Here is a 24,905-nt window from a genome sequence, read left to right on the forward strand (position 1 = left end):
CTGGCCGGTCAGGGACACAGAGTAAGGGATTGCTTGGCCGAGCAGCCGTCCGCCAGTGCGTCGGTGACGGACGACGCGGCAACGTGCTAACTGCTAAGTTTGGAGCAGTGGGACTCCCTTGTGAAGCGGGGAGTTCGCTTCCACCCCGTCCGACACGCACTGAGCGTTTTGGCATGCAATGGCACGTATGTTCAGAAAACGTTGTCCAACCTCGCGAGTGGCGCAGCACATTCCAGGCTAGCGTAATCCAATTTAGTGCAGTGTCCCAACAGACTATTGAGAGATGGCAAGGCGAGCTCCTGTCTGACATCAAAGCTTTGTCGCCACAGAGACGCGTATAACCACAACCACCGATGCAACGACCACTGAACTGGAAGAGAACTTCGCAAAAAATCCTGCATTATTAACTCACTCTAATGCTAGATTACTTCTGCTATCGTGCGCCCGAAACCCACAGAACATGCATCTCTAGCCTGCCGTGGGACATCGTCGACCGCCCGAGGGCGTCAGACCCACGGCCGGCGGGCGCCGCTCACACGGCACCAATGGCGTAACGGCGGCTCCGGCCGGCGCGGGAGACAGAGAACCGCTGACAGACGGCCGAGAGGCCCTGTCATCGACCAGCGCTCTCCGGCCGGCACTGAGCGGAAGTTGTGTTTGGCGCCGCGACCGTCGGGCCGTCGGGCCGTCGCGCCGGCCGGGAGCTGTGAGTGAGGCGCGTACAGAGCAGCAGTGTGCCGTGCGCCGACCGCTGCGAGTGGCGTCGGTGTAAAGTGATCTCGGCGCCGGGGGCGTGACATACCGAGCAAGGCACGATCCGCCCCACCCGGTCAGATTGTATAAACACGCGCCCGGTACCGGACGGTCATTCATGGGGCCATTGTGGTGCGCTAGACTTAGCGCCGTGGCCGCCAAGTCGGCTAGGGATTTTAGAGTCGTGGAACGTGTGAGCTACTCTGTTACTAGCCAGCACACCATGAGTTCGCAGCTCCGCCCTGCTGTTACGCCACCCTCCCGCCCCTCCCCGCCGTACTGACCGGCTCGGTGGGCCGCAGCTCCGTGCCGTAGACGGGCGGCGGCGGCGGCGGGCGGCCGTGCTCCACGCCCAGGTCGCCGTAGTGGTCGGGTCGCTCCGTGTGCTCGGGCAGCGGCGGCGGCACGGCGTGCACCACGCCGACACTGTGTTCCTCGTCGGGACGGCGCGGCGGCACCACCACCTCCGGCGCCACGTCTGTGAGGGCACAGATAGACACAGTCAGTCACCAATTCCACTAAGGACAGCGGCAGGATCACAGCGTCAGAAACCACCTCCTACGGCTCCACGTCTGTGAGGGCAGAGATGGAGACGGGGTCAGTAACTAGCAGAGGCACGGGGTCATTAGCTACCAAATTCGGCGACACGTCTGTAGGGGAAAGGCCCATGCAGGGTCAGCTATCAATACTAACAATGAGTGCGGAGACAGAGACGGGCTGGAAGAGGCACACAGGGCCAGTAACTACAAACCACCACCTCCGGCGACACGTCTGTGGGTGGGGACAGCCGTAGGTAGTCAGACGACAGTGAATCCCAAAACCGGAAAAGATTTCGGATAAAATCGAAATATTTTTTTGACACACAAACAACCATCAATATCCACTAACAGACAATTGACATATGCCTTTGAGACGCGTCACAAAACAAACGCAATAAAACATACACTTTAGACTTTTACGACGCTTCCGCACAATGCCTTGAACACATTCGACTCGAGGTGGAACAGCACACCACATGGCTAGCTCCCGGGCTCAGGTACAAATATACACAGCACCCGTACACGTCAGACGGACAAACAATGAGCAGCCAACAAATACAGCACCGGACAATGATGAATATCGCCGCTTCGGCGCGACAATAGACCGAGAGCGACGAGTGTCCGATGACGTTAAGTTCAGGTTCATCGCCTGAAGTGGGCTGCAACTCCCACTTCCTCGAGATATGAGTCAATACATGTGTAGCTGTTATCGTGCATAACAGTACTATCGGCGCAGTGACCGTCTTCGTTCCGGTGAGTGAGTCACTCCATTGAATCAGGGTCGCAAGGAATTGGCCCGAGTCCTGTCGCCCGGCCTACGCGGCTCAAACACCATAACACACACGTGCGATACCCGCCCCTAAGCATGGGTACGCTACCATTTCAGCGTACAACTGCCGGACACGGATTTTAGGCCGGCACTCCAGCCGGTTGTCCTCGGCAGATTCAACGGGACCGTACCGGGCGTAATCTGCGATTTTCTCCTGACAGCCTTTTCGTAAGTCTCATCAGAGTGGCCAGATGCGAGAATGGTGCTTATGATTTCTGTTGGAGATGTTTGGAATTGGAGCGATCCAGGAAAAAGGTATGAATTCATTGATACGCTTTTTTACTTCAAAGTTAGAAAAAGTTACTTCATACAGCTTCCATTACCGATAAGTATCACAATAATGACATATCCAGCTACTGAAACATAAATCGGACCACCCAGGAGTAAGTTACCCATTCCTTTTCACCAGAGTTGTATACGACTCAATCAATAGCAATCAATTCAATCACGACAAATTTGGGAAATCAATCAAATCAATCAAGTCAGAGCATTTTCCGGGAATTGATTCAATCGACTCAAACGCGACAAAGAGAGGAATCAATCAACTCAATCAAACGACTCAAACCAAGACATAGATTAGGTTTTATGCCCCACCAACTTGGAAAAGTGTCCATAGCAGTCTGGTGTACCTACCTACCTACCTACCTACAGAAGAAACATAAAAATATTGTCATTTAAAATTATAAATTGCCATGCTATTCAAAGTTTCTATGTAATTAGGAAGGATACTTAGTGATGGACAGGTGAATCATAATATTGAGGTTCAATGGGTAGAATTGGAGCAGAAGTTTCATTTAATGGGTGCAAAATAACCCAGTAGTTGACTCGCCCCTTAACCCAAATCACCACCTTTCACCTAAAGGTTGTCAATTTAATTTTGGCCATATTCCAACTCCATTTACACTAAATATCAGATATTGCAGAAGTTGGCTGTTTGGATTTTGGCAGTGTTCGTGATTTGGCCATTTACCCTACACCAAGTATATTTTAATGGATAATATGCATCAATAACATATTAACCATAGGGAAATAGAAATAAATATCTTACCTGCATGTGACGGTTTCGGTTAGACAGAGACTGACGGGCAGCCTGAAAAATCTTTCCACACAATGTGCATTTGAGACGTGGGATGTTGTCAGATTGGGAAGGAAGAGATTTGAAGTATATAGCGGTCCTCGACTCTGGACGTGGCATGTCAATGTTAGGTAGGGGAGAGTGGGGCAAAGCGGCCACCCGGGGCAAAGCGGCCACCCATCGTTTTAGCCCTTCATAGCTGGCGTCAGTTCCAATTTATGGTTTCCAATTTTACTTCTCTTCACGGTCGTTCGAATGAGCCAGACCGGGGTTTCAGGCCCATCACCATTGTTCTGTGAAACACGGAAAAGCATTTCTTGCCAGGTTACCAACTATGTTTACAATTTTTAAATGTTATGTTATTCCATAACCGTTTTGAATTTTTATAAGCGTTTTTGTCCATGCATTGCATGGTTATCGTACATGTATTCTACCAATTTCAATGTTTTTTTACCCCACTAATAGCTAAGCTGGAATATTTTTGTCTCGGACGGTATGCGCGGGGCAAAGTGGCCGGGGCAAAGTGGCCACCCCCCAATTGGCCATAAGTTGCTTCCATCTGGATAAAAACATTATATATATTCAAATGTGTCATCATGCATTCATCTTGGCCACTTTTCAGTTGCATGAGTTACCAAATAGTGCAATTAAATGTTTATTTTCATGAAAATCCTTTCTTTGTTTACCTACAGGTGGAAGATGATAAAGTAAACATCCATCCTCGCTTAACCTTGTCACCATCAAGTATCCTAGTCGTACACGAGGCAACTATTTTGTTTCTCATATCGGGACTTGAGAAGACGCCGGTGGCCGCTTTGCCCCAGGGTATGAGGCAAAGTGGCCAATATGCATAGGTTTAAAGTTTTGTCAATATCTTTCATATGTGAACGCCTTTGGAAATAAAACGCAGTTGAAATAAAAGGCAACTTAACCCGCGCCCCACTGGGGTCTGTGTATAACACGCCCTACTGGAGGGGGGGGGGGGCTATTCATAGCCCCCCCCCCCCTCCTAACTCCGAAACTACTGGGCCGATCGTCAAAATTCAAACGGCGTCTGATAGCCCCGGAAAAACTGTCGAGCGAAACCTAATTTCATTGACCTCGAGGTCACCGATGACGTCACAGGTCAGGTCAAAGTAAAAATTATTGGCATTTTGGCTTGTTCACATTTTGGGCTCTGGCCGCCGTCTTACAAGTCAGATCAGGCTCATTTTTTGTTTCCACACTCGTGAACAGATGCTCTAGATACCTTGAGGGTACCAAACTTGTACTTTGATTTTCAGGTCAGGGCCGGTCAGGTCATCACAGGTCACGGAAATATATCATGCGTCGGTCACCTGACACATGTTTAATGGTCCATTTAGGCCATAGATTTCGAATTTGATGCTTTCTGTGTCATTCGAGGTCATTTTGAGTCGAATTTAGCTTAGGTCAGGTCACTTTCAGGTCAAAAAAGGTCAAATTTTGAAGTTAATATTTTTCAACAAAAAAGGTGTGTATTGGATGCAGTTTGAGCTCAGGAACACGATGGTGCCATTTATATTGGTGTACGATGTCAAATACGTACTGAAAAATTGATTTGAAAAATTAATAATTGTGAATTTTTTGCAATAATGCGTATAACTAGGCCATTTTTGAAGATATTTAGCTAAAACTTGCTAGAGTTAGTCATAATCATGCGTTCTGTCACATATATTCCGGTTTTTTCGAAAAGTCAAAAACTTTTTGAAAAAAATATAAATTTTGAATATTATTATATAATTTTTCGAAATTTTCAAAATTTTGAAAATCCGAGATAGCAGTTTGATAGCGCGGTCAATTCTTAGTCCTTTCATGCAAAGAAATTGGATCTAGCTTAAAAACTGAGCTCTTGGGAGCGATTGCCGTGGTTCAATGTTTTGCGTCGCAATCGGCCGAACATGACGTCACTCTGACGTCATTTCCGGCCGACCTATGGTAGCTACGAAGTTCAAATTTTGACACAAGGTGTCAAATTGATGCAGCCGAAGGTACTAAAAGTTTGGCGTCGATCCGTCAAGCGGTTTGGAAGTTATTGCAGAAAAACGGCAGGGGGGGGGCTATAAATAGCCCCCCCCCCCAGTGGGGCGCGGGTTAATAGGGATCACATTGGTATAGAAAGAATCTTTCCAAGTTTAAAAATCAAGCGTTGGCATCGTGAAAAGCGTTAGGGTGGCCGCTTTGCCCCACTCTCTCCTACCTATGTGAATAATTCAAAACATTTTATTGCAATACAATTTGAAACTGTTAGGACTGGGGGATAGGGATGAGGATTAAAAATATATTTAAAAGGAAATGGAGAGGACAGGGACTCTGGAACCACAAGATAAGTTAAGGACAAAGGAAGTAGGAACAAGGAAAATTAAAACGCGAAAACGGCACGGTGCGACTGCGAAACAAAGAAAACGTTTTGCCAATAAGTATGCTAAGCTTTTATAATCCTTATTCTACGTCTTTTGATTTTTTGGTAAGATGACGTCATTGATTATCATGTTTAATAAAATTTGGTAAAATATTTTAAGGAAAATGAAATATATTAAATATGTTATGCTTAGGCTCTCAGGAGAAAAGGATCAACAAACGTTCTGCTGCAAATTAAACAATGCAGCAAATTAGCTATTAATTAGGTACGTAAACGTAATAAGCGAGACGTAAACGGCGCTTTTGTTTCAGATATTTATAGAGTTCGGTGGGTTGTTTCTGAGGAGATGTGGAGATGTGAATTATTAATTAATCACAGTTTATTAGTATATAGGGCCTTGCACTTTATCATCTGGATTTAAAAAAAAAACGTTTCCTACTGAGTGCAGAAAGGTACCAGGTGCATCGCCAGGTTCTAACACCAGGATTGGAGCAGTTATTGCAGTTGAAACTCAAAGTTGGCTGTTCATGTTTAGGCCCTGTTCTTTATTTGGCCATCTACACCATATTGCAGTTGTGATGACAAGCAGTTTTCAGTGTAGTTTTGTGATCTTTGATGTCATCAATTGGTGTCATTATTTTTCGTCAACTAAAACTTATTTGAACTTTCCATTCAATCGACTCAATCATACGAGTCACTCTAATTTTCGGGAATCAAATCAGTCAACCAGTCGCTAAAGTCAAACGAGTCAGTCAACCAGTCATCTCGAAAAGTCAATCGACTCAATCCAATCAACTCAAAATACGCGTTGAAACAAATCAATCAATTCAATCGACTTGATTGGTATACAACCCTGCTTTTCACTGCTATGTTTTATGGCCCTGCCTGTGGCCAATTGACCAGGCGATGGACGGAGAACAAATCGGTCCGCTCGGCCGTCTATTGTGATACCGGTGTGCACTGTTTGGCCTTGGTCGCAGTGCCAGTCACGGTAACATCGAACACGCGGCTGATGACACTGAGAAGTGGCCGCTCAATGAAAGCGGAACTGTTACTTTGAGCTGAGGCTCTGCACTTCATGAACAAACCACACGGACTCTGCACGCTGGATACAATGGCTGTAAACAAAACGTCCAAGATAAGACCACAACGCTCCGCATTTGATTCCTCTCATAATCGCTTTAGAGTGTAATCAAGGGATATCAAAACAAAAGTAGCTGAGCAGTTTTCTAACAAGATGGTCTAATCGTCTCAGCTTCGAACCTAATCACCGGCCAATAGCGTGGAGCGGTGGGACAGAAATGCGCGTCTCATCCGAATTCTTCCTCCACGCCGACTAAGGAATGCAGGAAGCCTAATCTCCGAGCCTCTCCTTTCCCTTATCAGCAGCAGGTTCCCACCAGCTTGTAAACCTTCAGCAACAATCAATCATACACAAATACGCTGTGGACGTTTTGGCCGGCACCCTGCCCGTACCACTTCTCTCAAAGGATAAATCCCATATCAGCCCGACCATAACCAGTCAGTATCTGTCTGTAGCCTCCATTGCCGCCAGTATTCCGTCTCATTGATATAACCAAAAGGCAATAACTCATCTCACTCGGCCCGCATCACCCCGTCATCCCAGTCTCATTGGATCCCGCCTCACCCCGTCTGTGCCCCAGTCTCGCCCCTCCCCTGTATTCCTCTCGCTCTGCCTGCATCCCGTCCCACTCAATCTCTCCCCGCGCCCCGCCCCGCTCATGTTCGCCGGACCGCCGACCTCGTCACCATTCAGTATGCGTGCTGGGCACGGCGCCCCAGCGGGAACTCTTCCGGCTCCGGCGCACCCAGCCCGGACCGGCCGCCGCCGAGCGGAAAATGCGCCCCGGCCCGTAACGAAGAGGAACGGGCGGGCCCGGCTGCCATCGACCGCTTCTGTCCCCCTACAGTCTACAGTCGGAGAAGTGCGAGGAAGTTGGCACGTTTGCAGCATTGAACGGCTTGTTGCCTCTCGACCGCGGCGTCAGCGTTCAGAGTGTGACATATTTGTGTTTTGAGCAATCTGTCCCGGAAATATGGAATTTCAACAATTCGATCAGGCGGGCTCATGCCAGATCATAGAAATGTGACCCCACGCGAAGTGAAATACAAGATTGAATAAGCAGGTAGAACATTATGTTATCCAAGTCCAACCGCCTATTATGTACTTAACATGGTAATAGAAACCAGGATGCACAAGTTTGTTCTCTTAGCTTGCAACCAAAGGCACCCAGGCACCTGGCAGCGATTGAGTTAGGGCTGGTAGCTCAAGTGATCTCCGTCTTCACAGATGTTTCAACAACATGCCCTTCTGGGAACGACGCCAGCGGTCAACGAAGTTAGCAGCGCCCAGCGCCCGCGCAGATCGGCTGTCCGGCGCGTCAAAACCGAGCTGCGGCTGGCGGCGGAGGTTGCCCGTCAGAAGCGCCGAGCCTTCAGAACTCTCCCGTGACGTCACTGCCCCCCCCCCTTTGGGAGGGGGCTGTCATAGCACGTGTTTGGGTCGGCAGCCGGCCAGTGACGCCGGCCGCATCCCGACTCTGGTCCAACTGAGGGAGGACGCTGACCCGGACAGCTGCAGAGAGGTTCCACTGTCCTGGATCTGCCCTCTCAGCTCCCTCGTCCCCCCTCGGCGGCCATATTGACCTCTGCGGGCCCATCGACCCAGCTGCAGCACCGGACCTGCATCAGGGCTGGGAGCCCGGCGTTATCACCCGGGGAGGTAATTAACAGTAATGAAAGCGGCGAAACAACGGCGTGAGCTGCGAACACCAAAGGCCGGGATACCCTGCCAGGGGATCCTACGCTCTGCAGTCGATAGATGTCTCAATAACGGCGTCTCGCTAATAGGCTCACTTCTAATGCTAGAGGCCCAGCGAGTCTCAGCAAAACCCATACGAATGACCACGTTCTGCAACGCTGCTTCAAGCCAGTGTGGCTAAGAACTGATCAAATTTCACATCTTGAGCCTGTGTGTGCTGGCGGGCATCAAAAAGGTCATATATGGCCATACCAGGGTTGATTTATTACCAATAAAAATGCCTGCAACTTAAATAAATCAATATCAATGCCGCAGTTTCAGCCACTCCAAGCTTAACCTTCCCAGATTGCTGTCAACCAGCGAAATAAGCTCCTCCCCAGTCGGTGAGCCCTGCAGCCTCCTGGCGGGGCGACGACCTATTGATTGAGGTCATTACGGCCAGTGGCGGGGCGGCGGCGGCCAGTCAAGTGGCCGCCCGATTTGGCCCGCCCTCGGACCAGCTGCAGCGTCCACCAAGTGCCGCCGAAGGACGGGGAGCTCCGTGCCGTCGACACGGAGGACGGCAGAGGGTCACGGTCGGACGAGGTGGGCCTCGGGTGATCACCACGAACGTTACACCCCCGCCTGACCACAGCCAGCAGACTCAATAAATAGCACCCCAGACTCGTAAACAGCAGAACTCGACTCGCATACGACGCTCCTTACTATATTACTAATACACGGTGCCCCTAATGATACGTGCCTCTCTCTCTATCGGTGCACTGCATATACGCCTTGAGTAATAGCACACGGCGCCAGCTCATCGACACCACCGGCCAAAGCCAACAGGGCAGCCCGGTGGAAACACGCGCGCTCAACCGACCAGACTCTCGCCTTCTGTCAAAAAACATGATAGCTCACCAGTCCAGGGACGGCCGACCAGCCTAGCGAGAAATGTCCCGAGGCGGCGGCGCTACTGCTACTGGGTGCTGCACAGGGCCACAGGATGAAATCCCTGAGGCACTCCTCCACGGGCGTGCTACTGCTGGCCCCGATGCAATTACATAACGCGTTTTTAAATGGTTATTGAAATTTGAAATCAGCATATTGAATGAATCACCGCTACCAGTAGCACTCTACCCCTCCCTCACAGTTCACCGCCCCTAGCCGACCGAGCTTAGTACACCTGACAGCCTATACCACAGCCGTGCCCCTGAACAAAGGTACCGAGTCGCCCCGCCCCTATAGCCGACCCACAAAAACGGCAGGCGCCGATCGCCGGTTCAGCCCACTCCCCTCTCAGCAGGTCCATGTGACGGTGCCGCTCAGCAGCGGGGCCTCCATCAGCCGGGGTTCAAACGGCCCGCCGGCCCAAACAGCGCCTGTAAAACAGTGTGCCGGGAATGCAGCGCCGGCGGCGGCGTGTGCCGATCGCTGGCCGGATAGTCGCGCGAGGAGCTGCCGCGCCGCGCGCCGGACGGCCCAGATTGTATCGGCCGCGCTGCCGCGGACGGCGCCGGGCCGCCAAGCAATGGCCCGGCCATGAGCGTGACCCCCGGCCGTCTGTCCTACCAGAGGTCGGGTGGGATCACCCCGTGCCAACGACTTTATCACGGGTCGAATGTGAGCCCACTGCCCTCGTGAAATTGTGAAATAGGATGGTTCCGTAAATCAGTGCTTACGGCCAAAGGACAGTCTATGTGCTGATGAATTCGGGATAAAGCACTTAGCTTCACAAGCAAGCATAGCTTCAACTTAGATCATAGGCGGCGGAACGGGAAGGGCACCGGGGCACCGTGCCCCCCTTTCATTTTGGCTTTTTAACATTAGCCCTATGGGCGTTGCATGGAAAGAATGGGACCAAAAGTCGCCAGTGCCCCCCCCCCCCTTAATTGAAGGTGTTCCGCCGCTACTGACTTAGATACTGTCGCGCACCGTTGAAAACACTCGAGTGACATGTGTTTGTTCCTAAGTATTCCATCGCTGCTCGTCGTTTTTCGTAGGCTATTTATGGTCTATGGATAATGATATGTGACAGCTTTTGTACAGGGTTGGGCAGATAAATTGGGACAAATTTCAACTTCCTCTAAAACGACTATTTTTTAGTGATTAAGATAATTTTTGAACATAAATATAGGCTAATGAATACTTTTCCATGTTATGCAGGTTGCGTTGTAATTTTGAATCGGCTGATCACAGAACGTGGGCTTAAGCAAGTCACTATCAACTTAGTCCGCGCGCACATGCATGCCAATACTCTAATTATGCTCCATCAAATGGCTGAAAGTAGTGTGAATCGAACAGACGTAAACGTTGGAGGAAGAGAAGATGTTGACTCTTCCTTACATACTTATTGCATTGACACCGGCCGCTCCCCCGGTTTTCCAGGGGGGCTAAAAGGCAAAATTCAGTTAAATCAGAGGATCCTCGCGAAAACAGTGGCGCGAGCTTACAACGAAGGTAGCCGCGCTATGAGAAAGCGATATACCAGCACCTCAAACATGTACTCTTATGCATTGATGCATATCGACCTGTTAACATAGATGTTGAAGCAGCTGTGACGTTAAAAAGATTGTTTCCTCTTGAAGGGCTTGGAGAAGCGAGCAAGCACGTGCAGGTCTTTTTCGACGATGGTATCCCCATAACCGAACATAAGAACAACCGCAAACACCATGAAACATCGCAACCAGCCCAGAAGACGTGATCTTAGTTCCAAAAAGCATGCAGCAGACCTCGGTGATGGCATTCCACTCGGTGACTTCTGACGGCCACGTGGGGCCCCCTTATTTTACGGAATCGGGAGGGGGTTCGCCATTACAGCGTACCTAACCATTATTCCGGCAGTTCGAATCAACAAGATGGAAGAAGGCATCATCCTGCATGGAGTGATGCTCTTCGAGGAGTCAGCTCCCCGCTAAATGCCCCCTTCCTCATTAAACCTCAGCCCACACAAGTTCTGGTTGCTGGGGCGTTTTTGCGGCCGAGTCTAACGAACGTCCCCATGTGACTGTGGTGAGCCTCAGCAGTGCCAGTTGGCTACAATTACGAGCCATTTCAGACGGGAGATCTCGCCGCGCGTGCGGCCAGTCCAGGCACCGATAAGGACTGATGCAGGTGGACCACAGTGACCATATTTGGTGATAAATGTGTAAAATTGGTGTGACAATATGTGATCCAAATTTGAAATGCCTACGTTTACAAATTTCTAAGCTACGGCGTTCTGAATGCAAATATGTATTTTGTCCCAATTTATCTGCCCAACCCTGTATATGGTTCCTGACTCAATGGAATTCCAACTTGTCACCCGAGCCAAGCTAGGCTCCTGATTCCTGTAATATAATAATATTGCAAATGCATCACGGCGCCCATGGCCAGAATCCCAAATTCTGCGCCCAGCCCAGCCATTGCTGAGCAGAGCACGGACGCCCTGCCGCGCCGCCCGGGCGGCGATCGAGTGGCCCGCTGTGGGAGGGCTGCGGCACAGCACACTGCCGTCAATCAGCCGGCCTGGAGGCAGCAGCCGGCGCCAGACCACGGCCGTCCAGGGGCCCGCCCTGCTCTGCTGACACAGGCCACACCGGGCTGGCCGGCGGCCAATGTTGACAATGCCGCGGTCACAGTCCCCAGCATTCAGTGACGTGATTCGGGGAGATGGCTGAGCGTCGCCGAATAGTTGGAATTCCATGGAGTCAAGGACCATATGCGAAAGCTGTCCCATAATGTCCGTAAATATCTCACAAAAAAAACGGACGACAGCCCACGAAATATTTAGGAACAAACACATGCATTGTTATGCCTTTCCATAAAATTACACATACCCTTATGCATAGGTATAACTTATCAAGCTGAAAGTTTCACGACGCAGATCGCTGACCCAAATCCAGCGCATCGAGGTTGCCTGTCCTCCCAGCCCGGACCTCGGCGCACCTGTCTCACCGGCCGCGGTGCGACAGGCCGGCACCGGGCCGTCCGGCGTCCGGCACCTGTCGGGGCGGCCGCGGCCCTTTGGCCCCGCAGACGGCGCCGATGCCGCGCTGATAGTCCCTGTCCGGAGACTGCGCCGTCGCCAGCCGGCGGATGGCGGCTCAAACCCGGCTGCCGGCACAGCGACGCTCACCGACGCGCTCAGCTGTGACCGATAGTCCGGCATCGATCGCCCGGACGGCGAGATGGTCACGGAGCCCCCCGCCGCGCCCGGGAGCAGTGACACGTCGATATAAACGTCGGACAACGTCTGAGCAATGACCTCCGCTGGACATTGATCGCGTTGACAGTAACCGAGCCGCTCTGTCGGTAACCAGCTCAGGTAGCCCCGACGCTCGCCGCCGGGGATGGTATGTGGGCTCAGCAGGGCTGCGGAGTCGATGGATTTTCGGCGACTCCGACTCCGACTCCAACTCCGGCTTTCAAAAACCAGCTCCGACTCCGACTCCGACTCCGGGCAGAATTGTCGACTCCGACCGACTCCAACTGCCGACTCCGACTCCGCAGACCTAGCAGGGCTGCGGAGTCGACAGATTTTCGGTGACTCCGACTCCGACTCCGGCTCGGGTTTCTAAAATCGACTCCGACTCCGACTCCGACTCCGGTCACAACTGTCGACTCCGACAGACTCCGACTCCGACTCCGACTCCGCAGCTCTGGGGCTCAGTGTGACCAGCGTCGGTATACTACCGCCACAAAGACTGCCGGTGCCGGTAGCCGGACAGATGGTCTGCCTGCGCCTATTGCCGGGGCGTCGGCCTATAAGTCGACCCTATCACCCCAATATCGCGGAAGCGAACAGCCGGTGCCATTGGGCGGTCCGTCGCGGCGACCGGCGCCGCTGTCACAACAGAGTCCACCGCGCACACCGGGCTGCCGGTCGTACAGTCGTGTACAGGTTGATGGTCCCCTACTCTTTATCCACCGGGTTCCTATGGCTCAGCATTGGCAGCAGCCGCCTGGTACCGGTAGGCTGTGCCGCATGACCCGAGAGTGAAGCGGCACAGCCTACCCACACTGTATGACACCGGCTCGGGTCGCCTGGTAGAGCGATTTGACCGGACGCTGCGTTACACCGGCTTGGGGGAGGGGGGGGGGGGTAAGGGTCAGGCCTGTCTATTTGGCTCGGCTCGGTGGATGAGGCGGGCTGGAGTGTGGTGTGGGGCGGGGGTGATGTGGGGAGGGAGTGAGCGGACCTGGGGCTGGGTGTGAGTGGTGTGGTCACTTGTCGCATAGAACCGATCGTAATCCACCCTCCAAAAATTCGCTTTAGAGATATTCACAAAATCTCCCAAGTGGGGTGCGGAAGGACAGGTAAGGGTCCATACGGTCTCCTCATGAATTGCAGCAAAGAAAGAAAACAGACCTGTCACCAAATAATTTTCTGAAAAGTGGACTAATCGCATAGCCTCGGACACAGAAATAAACATCCAGCACGCGAAGCGTCTCGAACCGGGCCTCTCACTACCGGTCAGTTTGACAGTCTAGCACTCCTACGCTGAGCTACACCGGATGGTGGCCACGGTCGGGGCAAAGTCTGGCCGGGCGGGCGGCGGGGCCGGGAGGTCGGCAACAAAGTCAATGAATGTTTTTGTGGTTTCGGGTGCCGGTCGCTCTAGCTTGGTGGAATGATGATGGATCATTGGCAAAACTTTCAACGTGGAGTCCCGGTTCGAGCCTCATCGGGGCTCCGGCTACTTTTCCGAGTTAGGATGTTTGATTTTAGTGGTTGCGAGCCATTTATACGGTTTTATATCTACATGTCGATTATCGATTGATTGATTGATTCATTCATTCGTTCATTTAATACATGTCGACATTTAGCATACGAATTGACATCCAGGATCAATCCGATCAATCTACCATTTTCATAAGCGTATTGCCTAAATATCATGCATATATGTGGCACAAGACCTATGGTTGCCTCGATACCGTGCCAAATCACGTTTTGCACAATGCACAAGTAAATTATATTCGCTGGGTCTTCCGTGCATTGTGCTTAGCAAAAACAGGAATGCAATTGTTAAGCGACGCAAAATGTGCAATGCAGCAAGTGACCACACACACCCGCCCAGCCCCCATGGTCCACCAACACGCCCCACAGCACTCGCCAGCCCACGCCAACCACCGAGACGAGCCCCTCCCCCCGCGCTGGTCTGACGCGACAGCTGGTCTACAAAGCGCTCCACCCGGCGACCCGAGCCGATGTCAAACAGTGTGGGTAGACTGTGCCGCTTCACTCTCGGGTCATGCGGCACAGCCTACCGGTACCAGGCGGCTGCTGCCAATGCTGAGCCATAGGAACCCGGTGGATAAAGAGTAGGGGACCATCAACCTGTACACGACTGTACCACACCGAAATCCGGTCCGGCCAACAGCCCGCCGGCACGCAACTGGAGACAGTTCGAGTGCCGGTCAGACGGTTCACGGCAGGCAAAGGTCGGGCCCGTCGGCGCCGCCAACACGCGGTGAGCTGGGTCTGAGCTCCATTCTGTATACGATAAGGTATGGTGAGGTCAGGTAAGGTAAGATACGGAGAACCACACGCGAAAAAGTATTGATCGCCGACCTCTGCTGACTGAAAATGGCGGCCGATAAGTGGGCCGTGCTACTCTACGGAGAATACATCTGTACATAAAGCAACTGCCATGAAAACAAACGGCATCAGGACACGTAGGCTTATTGTACCTAACAAAAAAAAAAAAAAGAAGAAGAAGCACTAACACTGATCAGGCGATGGTCATTGTCTGATAAGTCAATGAGAAATTGACTATTTTCAATAAGATATTTTTTGGGTTAATTCCATCGATACCATGTGACTATTCGGTCTATTCCCATCACATAGGAGATCTAGGGCATCATGAGGGGGGAGATGGGAGGGAGGGACGCGGAAGAGAATGATTGGGGAGGGGTTGATCGTCCTATGAGCGAGGATAAGACTGCAAATGACGATTCCGGCCAGTTCGCGAGTTCGCCAGCCCGCCGTAAACAGTGCGTCGCGTCAACCGTAGCTGCCACACACGAACGCGGTTTCGTGTTCCATATTGAGTTCACAGTTTCATATCCCCGATCATATGTGCGTGAAGTTGGCGTCGGATTCGGATTCGTATTCAGCGTCGAGTACCGAATCACTTGAAAACGTCATATCTGGTCAATTCGGGGACGGGGAGCACGAATATGACATTAATTTTGCCCTAGCAGGTATCCCTTATCCCTTAATCGTCCCTTAAACGACGGGGCGCGCCAAAAGTGCCTCAGGGGCTCTTCCGATCACGAAAATAATGGTCCCAGGCGATTCCCCGGGTCGATATCTAGCCGCACCACCACTAACTTCACACGTGCCTCATATCCCTCATCCCTTAATCGTCCCTTAAATGACGGGGCGCGCCAAAAGTGCCTCAGGGGTTCTTCCGATCGCGAAAAGAATGGTCCCAGGCGATTCCCCGGGTCGATATCTAGCCGCACCACCACTAACTTCACACGTGCCTCATATCCCTTATCCCTTAATCGTCCCTTAAATGACGGGGCGCGCCAAAAGTGCCTCAGGGGTTCTTCTGATCGCGAAAATAATGGTCCCAGGCGATTCCCCGGGTCGATATCTAGCCGCACCACCACTAACTTCACACGTGCCTCATATCCCTTATCCCTTAATCGTCCCTTAAATGACGGGGCGCGCCAAAAGTGCCTCAGGGGTTCTTCCGATCGCGAAAAGAATGGTCCCAGGCGATTCCCCGGGTCGATATCTAGCCGCACCACCACTAACTTCACACGTGCCTCATATCCCTTATCCCTTAATCGTCCCTTAAATGACGGGGCGCGCCAAAAGTGCCTCAAGGGTTCTTCCGATCGCGAAAATAATGGTCCCAGGCGATTCCCCGGGTCGATATCTAGCCGCACCACCACTAACTTCACACGTGCCTCATATCCCTTATCCCTTAATCGTCCCTTAAATGACGGGGCGCGCCAAAAGTGCCTCAGGGGTTCTTCCGATCGCGAAAAGAATGGTCCCAGGCGATTCCCCGGGTCGATATCTAGCCGCACCACCACTAACTTCACACGTGCCTCATATCCCTTATCCCTGAAGTTGGATCTAGCTGGGATGTGAGGGATGTGAGGCACGTGTGAAGTTAGTGGTGGTGCGGCTAGATATCGACCCGGGGAATCGCCTGGGACCATTATTTTCGCGATCAGAAGAACCCCTGAGGCACTTTTGGCGCGCCCCGTCGTTTAAGGGACGATTAAGGGATAAGGGATGTGAGGCACGTGTGAAGTTAGTGGTGGTGCGGCTAGATATCGACCCGGGGAATCGCCTGGGACCATTATTTTCGCGATCAGAAGAACCCCTGAGGCACTTTTGGCGCGCCCCGTCATTTAAGGGACGATTAAGGGATAAGGGATATGAGGCACGTGTGAAGTTAGTGGTGGTGCGGCTAGATATCGACCCGGGGAATCGCCTGGGACCATTCTTTTCGCGATCGGAAGAACCCCTGAGGCACTTTTGGCGCGCCCCGTCATTTAAGGGACGATTAAGGGATGAGGGATATGAGGCACGTGTGAAGTTAGTGGTGGTGCGGCTAGATATCGACCCGGGGAATCGCCTGGGACCATTCTTTTCGCGATCGGAAGAACCCCTGAGGCACTTTTGGCGCGCCCCGTCATTTAAGGGACGATTAAGGGATGAGGGATATGAGGCACGTGTGAAGTTAGTGGTGGTGCGGCTAGATATCGACCCGGGGAATCGCCTGGGACCATTATTTTCGCGATCAGAAGAACCCCTGAGGCACTTTTGGCGCGCCCCGTCGTTTAAGGGACGATTAAGGGATGAGGGATGTGAGGCACGTGTGAAGTTAGTGGTGGTGCGGCTAGATATCGACCCGGGGAATTGCCTGGGACCATTATTTTCGCGATCGGAAGAACCCCTGAGGCACTTTTGGCGCGCCCCGTCATTTAAGGGACGATTAAGGGATGAGGGATGTGAGGCACGTGTGAAGTTAGTGGTGGTGCGGCTAGATATCGACCCGGGGAATCGCCTGGGACCATTATTTTCGCGATCAGAAGAACCCCTGAGGCACTTTTGACGCGCCCCGTCGTTTAAGGGACGATTAAGGGATGAGGGATGTGAGGCACGTGTGAAGTTAGTGGTGGTGCGGCTAGATATCGACCCGGGGAATTGCCTGGGACCATTATTTTCGCGATCGGAAGAACCCCTGAGGCACTTTTGGCGCGCCCCGTCATTTAAGGGACGATTAAGGGATAAGGGATATGAGGCACGTGTGAAGTTAGTGGTGGTGCGGCTAGATATCGACCCGGGGAATCGCCTGGGACCATTATTTTCGCGATCAGAAGAACCCCTGAGGCACTTTTGGCGCGCCCCGTCGTTTAAGGGACGATTAAGGGATGAGGGATGTGAGGCACGTGTGAAGTTAGTGGTGGTGCGGCTAGATATCGACCCGGGGAATTGCCTGGGACCATTATTTTCGCGATCGGAAGAACCCCTGAGGCACTTTTGGCGCGCCCCGTCATTTAAGGGACGATTAAGGGATAAGGGATATGAGGCACGTGTGAAGTTAGTGGTGGTGCGGCTAGATATCGACCCGGGGAATCGCCTGGGACCATTATTTTCGTGATCGGAAGAGCCCCTGAGGCACTTTTGGCGCGCCCCGTCGTTTAAGGGACGATTAAGGGATAAGGGATATGAGGCACGTGTGAAGTTAGTGGTGGTGCGGCTAGATATCGACCCGGGGAATCGCCTGGGACCATTATTTTCGCGATCAGAAGAACCCCTGAGGCACTTTTTGCGCGCCCCGTCATTTAAGGGACGATTAAGGGATGAGGGATATGAGGCACGTGTGAAGTTAGTGGTGGTGCGGCTAGATATCGACCCGGGGAATCGCCTGGGACCATTATTTTCGCGATCAGAAGAACCCCTGAGGCACTTTTTGCGCGCCCCGTCATTTAAGGGACGATTAAGGGATGAGGGATATGAGGCACGTGTGAAGTTAGTGGTGGTGCGGCTAGATATCGACCCGGGGAATCGCCTGGGACCATTATTTTCGCGATCAGAAGAACCCCTGAGGCACTTTTGGCGCGCCCCGTCATTTAAGGGACGATTAAGGGATGAGGGATGTGAGGCACGTGTGAAGTTAGTGGTGGTGCGGCTAGATATCGACCCGGGGAATTGCCTGGGACCATTATTTTCGCGATCGGAAGAACCCCTGAGGCACTTTTGGCGCGCCCCGTCATTTAAGGGACGATTAAGGGATAAGGGATATGAGGCACGTGTGAAGTTAGTGGTGGTGCGGCTAGATATCGACCCGGGGAATCGCCTGGGACCATTATTTTCGCGATCAGAAGAACCCCTGAGGCACTTTTGGCGCGCCCCGTCGTTTAAGGGACGATTAAGGGATGAGGGATGTGAGGCACGTGTGAAGTTAGTGGTGGTGCGGCTAGATATCGACCCGGGGAATTGCCTGGGACCATTATTTTCGCGATCGGAAGAACCCCTGAGGCACTTTTGGCGCGCCCCGTCATTTAAGGGACGATTAAGGGATAAGGGATATGAGGCACGTGTGAAGTTAGGGATATGAGGCACGTGTGAAGTTAGTGGTGGTGCGGCTAGATATCGACCCGGGGAATCGCCTGGGACCATTCTTTTCGCGATCGGAAGAACCCCTGAGGCACTTTTGGCGCGCCCCGTCATTTAAGGGACGATTAAGGGATAAGGGATATGAGGCACGTGTGAAGTTAGTGGTGGTGCGGCTAGATATCGACCCGGGGAATCGCCTGGGACCATTATTTTCGCGATCAGAAGAACCCCTGAGGCACTTTTGGCGCGCCCCGTCATTTAAGGGACGATTAAGGGATAAGGGATATGAGGCACGTGTGAAGTTAGTGGTGGTGCGGCTAGATATCGACCCGGGGAATCGCCTGGGACCATTCTTTTCGCGATCGGAAGAACCCCTGAGGCACTTTTGGCGCGCCCCGTCATTTAAGGGACGATTAAGGGATAAGGGATATGAGGCACGTGTGAAGTTAGTGGTGGTGCGGCTAGATATCGACCCGGGGAATCGCCTGGGACCATTATTTTCGCGATCAGAAGAACCCCTGAGGCACTTTTGACGCGCCCCGTCGTTTAAGGGACGATTAAGGGATGAGGGATGTGAGGCACGTGTGAAGTTAGTGGTGGTGCGGCTAGATATCGACCCGGGGAATTGCCTGGGACCATTATTTTCGCGATCGGAAGAACCCCTGAGGCACTTTTGGCGCGCCCCGTCATTTAAGGGACGATTAAGGGATAAGGGATATGAGGCACGTGTGAAGTTAGTGGTGGTGCGGCTAGATATCGACCCGGGGAATCGCCTGGGACCATTATTTTCGCGATCAGAAGAACCCCTGAGGCACTTTTGGCGCGCCCCGTCGTTTAAGGGACGATTAAGGGATGAGGGATGTGAGGCACGTGTGAAGTTAGTGGTGGTGCGGCTAGATATCGACCCGGGGAATTGCCTGGGACCATTATTTTCGCGATCGGAAGAACCCCTGAGGCACTTTTGGCGCGCCCCGTCATTTAAGGGACGATTAAGGGATAAGGGATATGAGGCACGTGTGAAGTTAGTGGTGGTGCGGCTAGATATCGACCCGGGGAATCGCCTGGGACCATTATTTTCGTGATCGGAAGAGCCCCTGAGGCACTTTTGGCGCGCCCCGTCGTTTAAGGGACGATTAAGGGATAAGGGATATGAGGCACGTGTGAAGTTAGTGGTGGTGCGGCTAGATATCGACCCGGGGAATCGCCTGGGACCATTATTTTCGCGATCAGAAGAACCCCTGAGGCACTTTTTGCGCGCCCCGTCATTTAAGGGACGATTAAGGGATGAGGGATATGAGGCACGTGTGAAGTTAGTGGTGGTGCGGCTAGATATCGACCCGGGGAATCGCCTGGGACCATTATTTTCGCGATCAGAAGAACCCCTGAGGCACTTTTTGCGCGCCCCGTCATTTAAGGGACGATTAAGGGATGAGGGATATGAGGCACGTGTGAAGTTAGTGGTGGTGCGGCTAGATATCGACCCGGGGAATCGCCTGGGACCATTATTTTCGCGATCAGAAGAACCCCTGAGGCACTTTTGGCGCGCCCCGTCATTTAAGGGACGATTAAGGGATGAGGGATGTGAGGCACGTGTGAAGTTAGTGGTGGTGCGGCTAGATATCGACCCGGGGAATTGCCTGGGACCATTATTTTCGCGATCGGAAGAACCCCTGAGGCACTTTTGGCGCGCCCCGTCATTTAAGGGACGATTAAGGGATAAGGGATATGAGGCACGTGTGAAGTTAGTGGTGGTGCGGCTAGATATCGACCCGGGGAATCGCCTGGGACCATTATTTTCGCGATCAGAAGAACCCCTGAGGCACTTTTGGCGCGCCCCGTCGTTTAAGGGACGATTAAGGGATGAGGGATGTGAGGCACGTGTGAAGTTAGTGGTGGTGCGGCTAGATATCGACCCGGGGAATTGCCTGGGACCATTATTTTCGCGATCGGAAGAACCCCTGAGGCACTTTTGGCGCGCCCCGTCATTTAAGGGACGATTAAGGGATAAGGGATATGAGGCACGTGTGAAGTTAGGGATATGAGGCACGTGTGAAGTTAGTGGTGGTGCGGCTAGATATCGACCCGGGGAATCGCCTGGGACCATTCTTTTCGCGATCGGAAGAACCCCTGAGGCACTTTTGGCGCGCCCCGTCATTTAAGGGACGATTAAGGGATAAGGGATATGAGGCACGTGTGAAGTTAGTGGTGGTGCGGCTAGATATCGACCCGGGGAATCGCCTGGGACCATTATTTTCGCGATCAGAAGAACCCCTGAGGCACTTTTGGCGCGCCCCGTCATTTAAGGGACGATTAAGGGATAAGGGATATGAGGCACGTGTGAAGTTAGTGGTGGTGCGGCTAGATATCGACCCGGGGAATCGCCTGGGACCATTCTTTTCGCGATCGGAAGAACCCCTGAGGCACTTTTGGCGCGCCCCGTCATTTAAGGGACGATTAAGGGATAAGGGATATGAGGCACGTGTGAAGTTAGTGGTGGTGCGGCTAGATATCGACCCGGGGAATCGCCTGGGACCATTATTTTCGCGATCAGAAGAACCCCTGAGGCACTTTTGGCGCGCCCCGTCATTTAAGGGACGATTAAGGGATAAGGGATATGAGGCACGTGTGAAGTTAGTGGTGGTGCGGCTAGATATCGACCCGGGGAATCGCCTGGGACCATTCTTTTCGCGATCGGAAGAACCCCTGAGGCACTTTTGGCGCGCCCCGTCATTTAAGGGACGATTAAGGGATGAGGGATATGAGGCACGTGTGAAGTTAGTGGTGGTGCGGCTAGATATCGACCCGGGGAATCGCCTGGGACCATTATTTTCGTGATCGGAAGAGCCCCTGAGGCACTTTTGGCGCGCCCCGTCGTTTAAGGGACGATTAAGGGATAAGGGATACCTGCTAGGGCAAAATTAATGTCATATTCGTGCTCCCCGTCCCCGAATTGACCAGATATGACGTTTTCAAGTGATTCGGTACTCGACGCTGAATACGAATCCGAAGCCGACGCCAACTTCACGCACATCCCGATCATGGCATCTCGCTTCGGAATACCGGCCGAGACCCATTCAAGCGGCCCCTCTCGGGCTACCAGCCAGATGGCACTGAGCTCCTCCGCCGCCGATGGCGTCCGGCTCTGAGCTGATGTGACGCCCTGCGGTCACTACCCGGACACCGGGGCGGCCGGCGGACCGACCGCACCGGACGCCACCACTCACAGATCGCTACAGGCGTCAGATCGAGCTGCCGCTGCACGCGCATATCGTCCCCAGCATTCGACGGCAGCAGCAGGGGAGCGGGCCCAGCGGCCAGACTGAGCAGTCTCCCAGCCAGGGTATCTGTCTATGCAGACCTGGAAGCAGGCCTCTGGCCGAGCGAACCCGGGAGCCGGGCTGAACGGACCCCCAGCCAGGGTGACTGACATCTGAGCGGACCCGAAAGCCCGGCTGAGCGGTGCTGCAACACACCAAACTACGGACGTGTCCAAATGCGGAGCCCTAATGCGCACCCAGCAATACTTCGGCCCGCCCCAGTCCCTCCCACCCTACATTTATAATGGCGACAACTGGCCGGAAATGTTAATGAAAAGGGAGCCAGCAACCGCCTACGCTCGCACGCACGGTTGCCAACATTGAGCTAGATTGGCAGTTCTATGATAAATGTGTGTCAGTTTAAACAAGGGAGGAGCGGCAATAAACGGCAGGCCTTGCTCAGGATGGTTCAACCAGCAGCTAACACGCCCAACGACGAAGAAAGAGACGCACCTCTTCGTTTAGCCAGCAACCGAATGAGTGTCACGATTGTTCTCCTGAGTTATGGGAGACTGGGTGTTAATTGTGTGCGTGTGCGCCCTTGGCCGTAATCCCGACCCTTCCCTGCCCTGCCCCGCGGCCGAGTGCCTCCCCTGGCAACAGCAGCCCGTGCACTCACGGTCGGGCTGCGGCCGGTACTGCTGGTCGCGGCCGGCGTCCGGCGCCGGGTCCTCGCTGCCGTAGTAGCTCTCGTCGTCATAATCGTACTCTTCGTCGTAGTAGTCGTAGTCGTCGTAGTTATAGTCTCCGTCGCCGCTGCCGTAGTACTGGTCGTCCTCGCGCGGGAAGCCGCTGTAGCTGGGCGGCGGCTGCTGGTGGCTCACCGGGCTGCCGTACACCTGGCCAGAGGCGGGCGGCGCCGGCACCGGCTGCGAGCGGCCCGCCGGCGGCGCCAGCACCTCCCGACCGGAGCCCTCGTGCGCGAACGGAAAGTCCTCATCGTCCGACGGAGGCCTCTGGAGATGGATGGAACCAGGCCATAATCAATCACATGTGCAGAAAGAGGACAGCCAAAACAGCAGGGTGTTACTTAATCACCTTAGTTATCAAATGCATTATAATCTGCTAATTGTTTTAGGTGACTTAGAAAAGGTTGGGGATAAGGAAAAAGTTTCACTTGGTTTTATTGGGTAAAGGCAGATTTCAGAAGTGCAAAAATTTATACCTGTTGATCACCTACATGTAGGTAGGTGATCAACAGCTACAAAGCTGTGTCAAGACAAAAAAAAAAACAACAACAACAACAACAAAAAATAAATACATTTTTGCTCTTTGGAGCCTATTTTTTCTGGCAGTTTTGTCATTTGCCACTTAACAACTGATACAATAGGCAGTATTTATATGCAATAGTGAACCAACTTCAAACTGGAAACACTATATTTCTTTTTCCTTTCTTTTCTGCACTGACATAGGCATCCCATCAGCAACAGAAACTTAATTGTCTTCTAATTGACTTACACATTGAGCCACCAACATCCATTTCAGCCTGGAATTCTAAACATTAACCTATCTTGACATTGGCGAGGATATCTAAGGTGGGCCATTTTTGTCAGTGAAGTATCTATGTGGTTGTCACAAAGGTGCAATAAGAAGGATGCCTGCTTGGTAAGGACAAATCCTGGTGCATATTTTCCCTCAGCATGTGTCCAACTATAGATACCAGGGTACTAATTCTAGAGGGCTAATATCTTCAGTAGTCTTATACAGTAAAAACACTGATATTAGCTTGACCATTGACTTAGAGTGAGAGGCCAGTGAAAGCTGCCCCTCCTAGCTTAGGTACCCTAAATCACGGAACCAAATAATGGGGCAATTGAAAATGACAGCTGCCTGCCAAACTAATTTTATGTTATGCAGGATGTTCGCTATTTAAATGACCCAGTGTCCGATGAATTTTTGTTATAAGCATAGCTTATATCCTTCACATACCTGACAGTGTACCAATATGACGCATCCAAAGATGAGAATGTGAAACGACAGCCCGTATCTCATTGTTGCGTTTCCAAGCACGGAGACACTTATCAAGACGTGCACAGGTGTCCAGATTACATGAAAACGTCGCCACCGAAAATTCACCCTTCCCAACTAATATAATCGAAACTCCATCCACATCGACACATACACCGTCCACTTTTCCTACGGCGCACAACAGAGACGAAATCAAGGCTATATAAACCGAAATGATGGCACTAAATATGGCAGCCTGAAACTTCCCACTGCTACCATATGCGACAAATATCATTCGTATTTAGCTGCTATTTGTAATGAATGCAATTTGTATTTATAGTCACCGTGGTTTGAACTATCAAATCTATCAGCCACAAACAACAAAAATATATTTATTGGTTATGTTACGGCTGCATCTCCAATAATTACAGCGTTTTGATAATTTTTTTTATTAGATCTGCGTCACATTTGACACAGCACTTAGAATAACCTGCAGATTATTTTCTGACTTGGTCCAATGACATCATTCTGCAGTGAGCCAATCAAGTTATGACTTCCATCATATATTGCAAAAAGAGATTTCGTTGAGCCTTTTCAATCGAATCAAATATAGAACATAAAATATATTTCCCAGATTTATTATCATTTTATCCAATTTTCATAATTTTTGTTTGAAAATAGTCAAAACCCTTAATTATTGATGACGTGATTTTTATGGCTTTATAAAAACTGAG

At 51.9% G+C, this 24,905-nt stretch overlaps 1 protein-coding gene across 2 annotated transcripts in view; it reads right to left on the bottom strand.

The window, feature by feature from the left end:
* LOC122382148 (syndecan-like) overlaps window positions 1–24,386 on the bottom strand; it is a 30,131-nt gene extending 5,745 nt beyond the window's left edge. Inside the window, exons 1-3 of one of the 2 annotated variants that reach the window (XM_043367105.1) lie at window positions 24,154–24,386; window positions 22,844–23,180; window positions 1,038–1,231 (exon numbers count right to left, since the gene is read on the bottom strand). In XM_043367105.1, coding sequence (XP_043223040.1) covers window positions 1,038–1,231; window positions 22,844–23,180; window positions 24,154–24,216 — 594 coding nt within the window. In that variant the 5' untranslated portion in view covers window positions 24,217–24,386. Of the gene's footprint in view, window positions 1–1,037; window positions 1,232–22,837; window positions 23,181–24,153 lie in introns of both variants that reach the window. The other variant, XM_043367104.1, reaches the window with a different exon arrangement.
* Window positions 24,387–24,905: the final 519 nt, after the last annotated feature.

The sequence above is a fragment of the Amphibalanus amphitrite genome, unplaced genomic scaffold, assembly GCF_019059575.1.
Source record: "Amphibalanus amphitrite isolate SeventyFive unplaced genomic scaffold, NRLGWU_Aamphi_draft 000134F_arrow, whole genome shotgun sequence".
NCBI classification, from domain to species: Eukaryota; Metazoa; Arthropoda; class Thecostraca; order Balanomorpha; family Balanidae; genus Amphibalanus; species Amphibalanus amphitrite.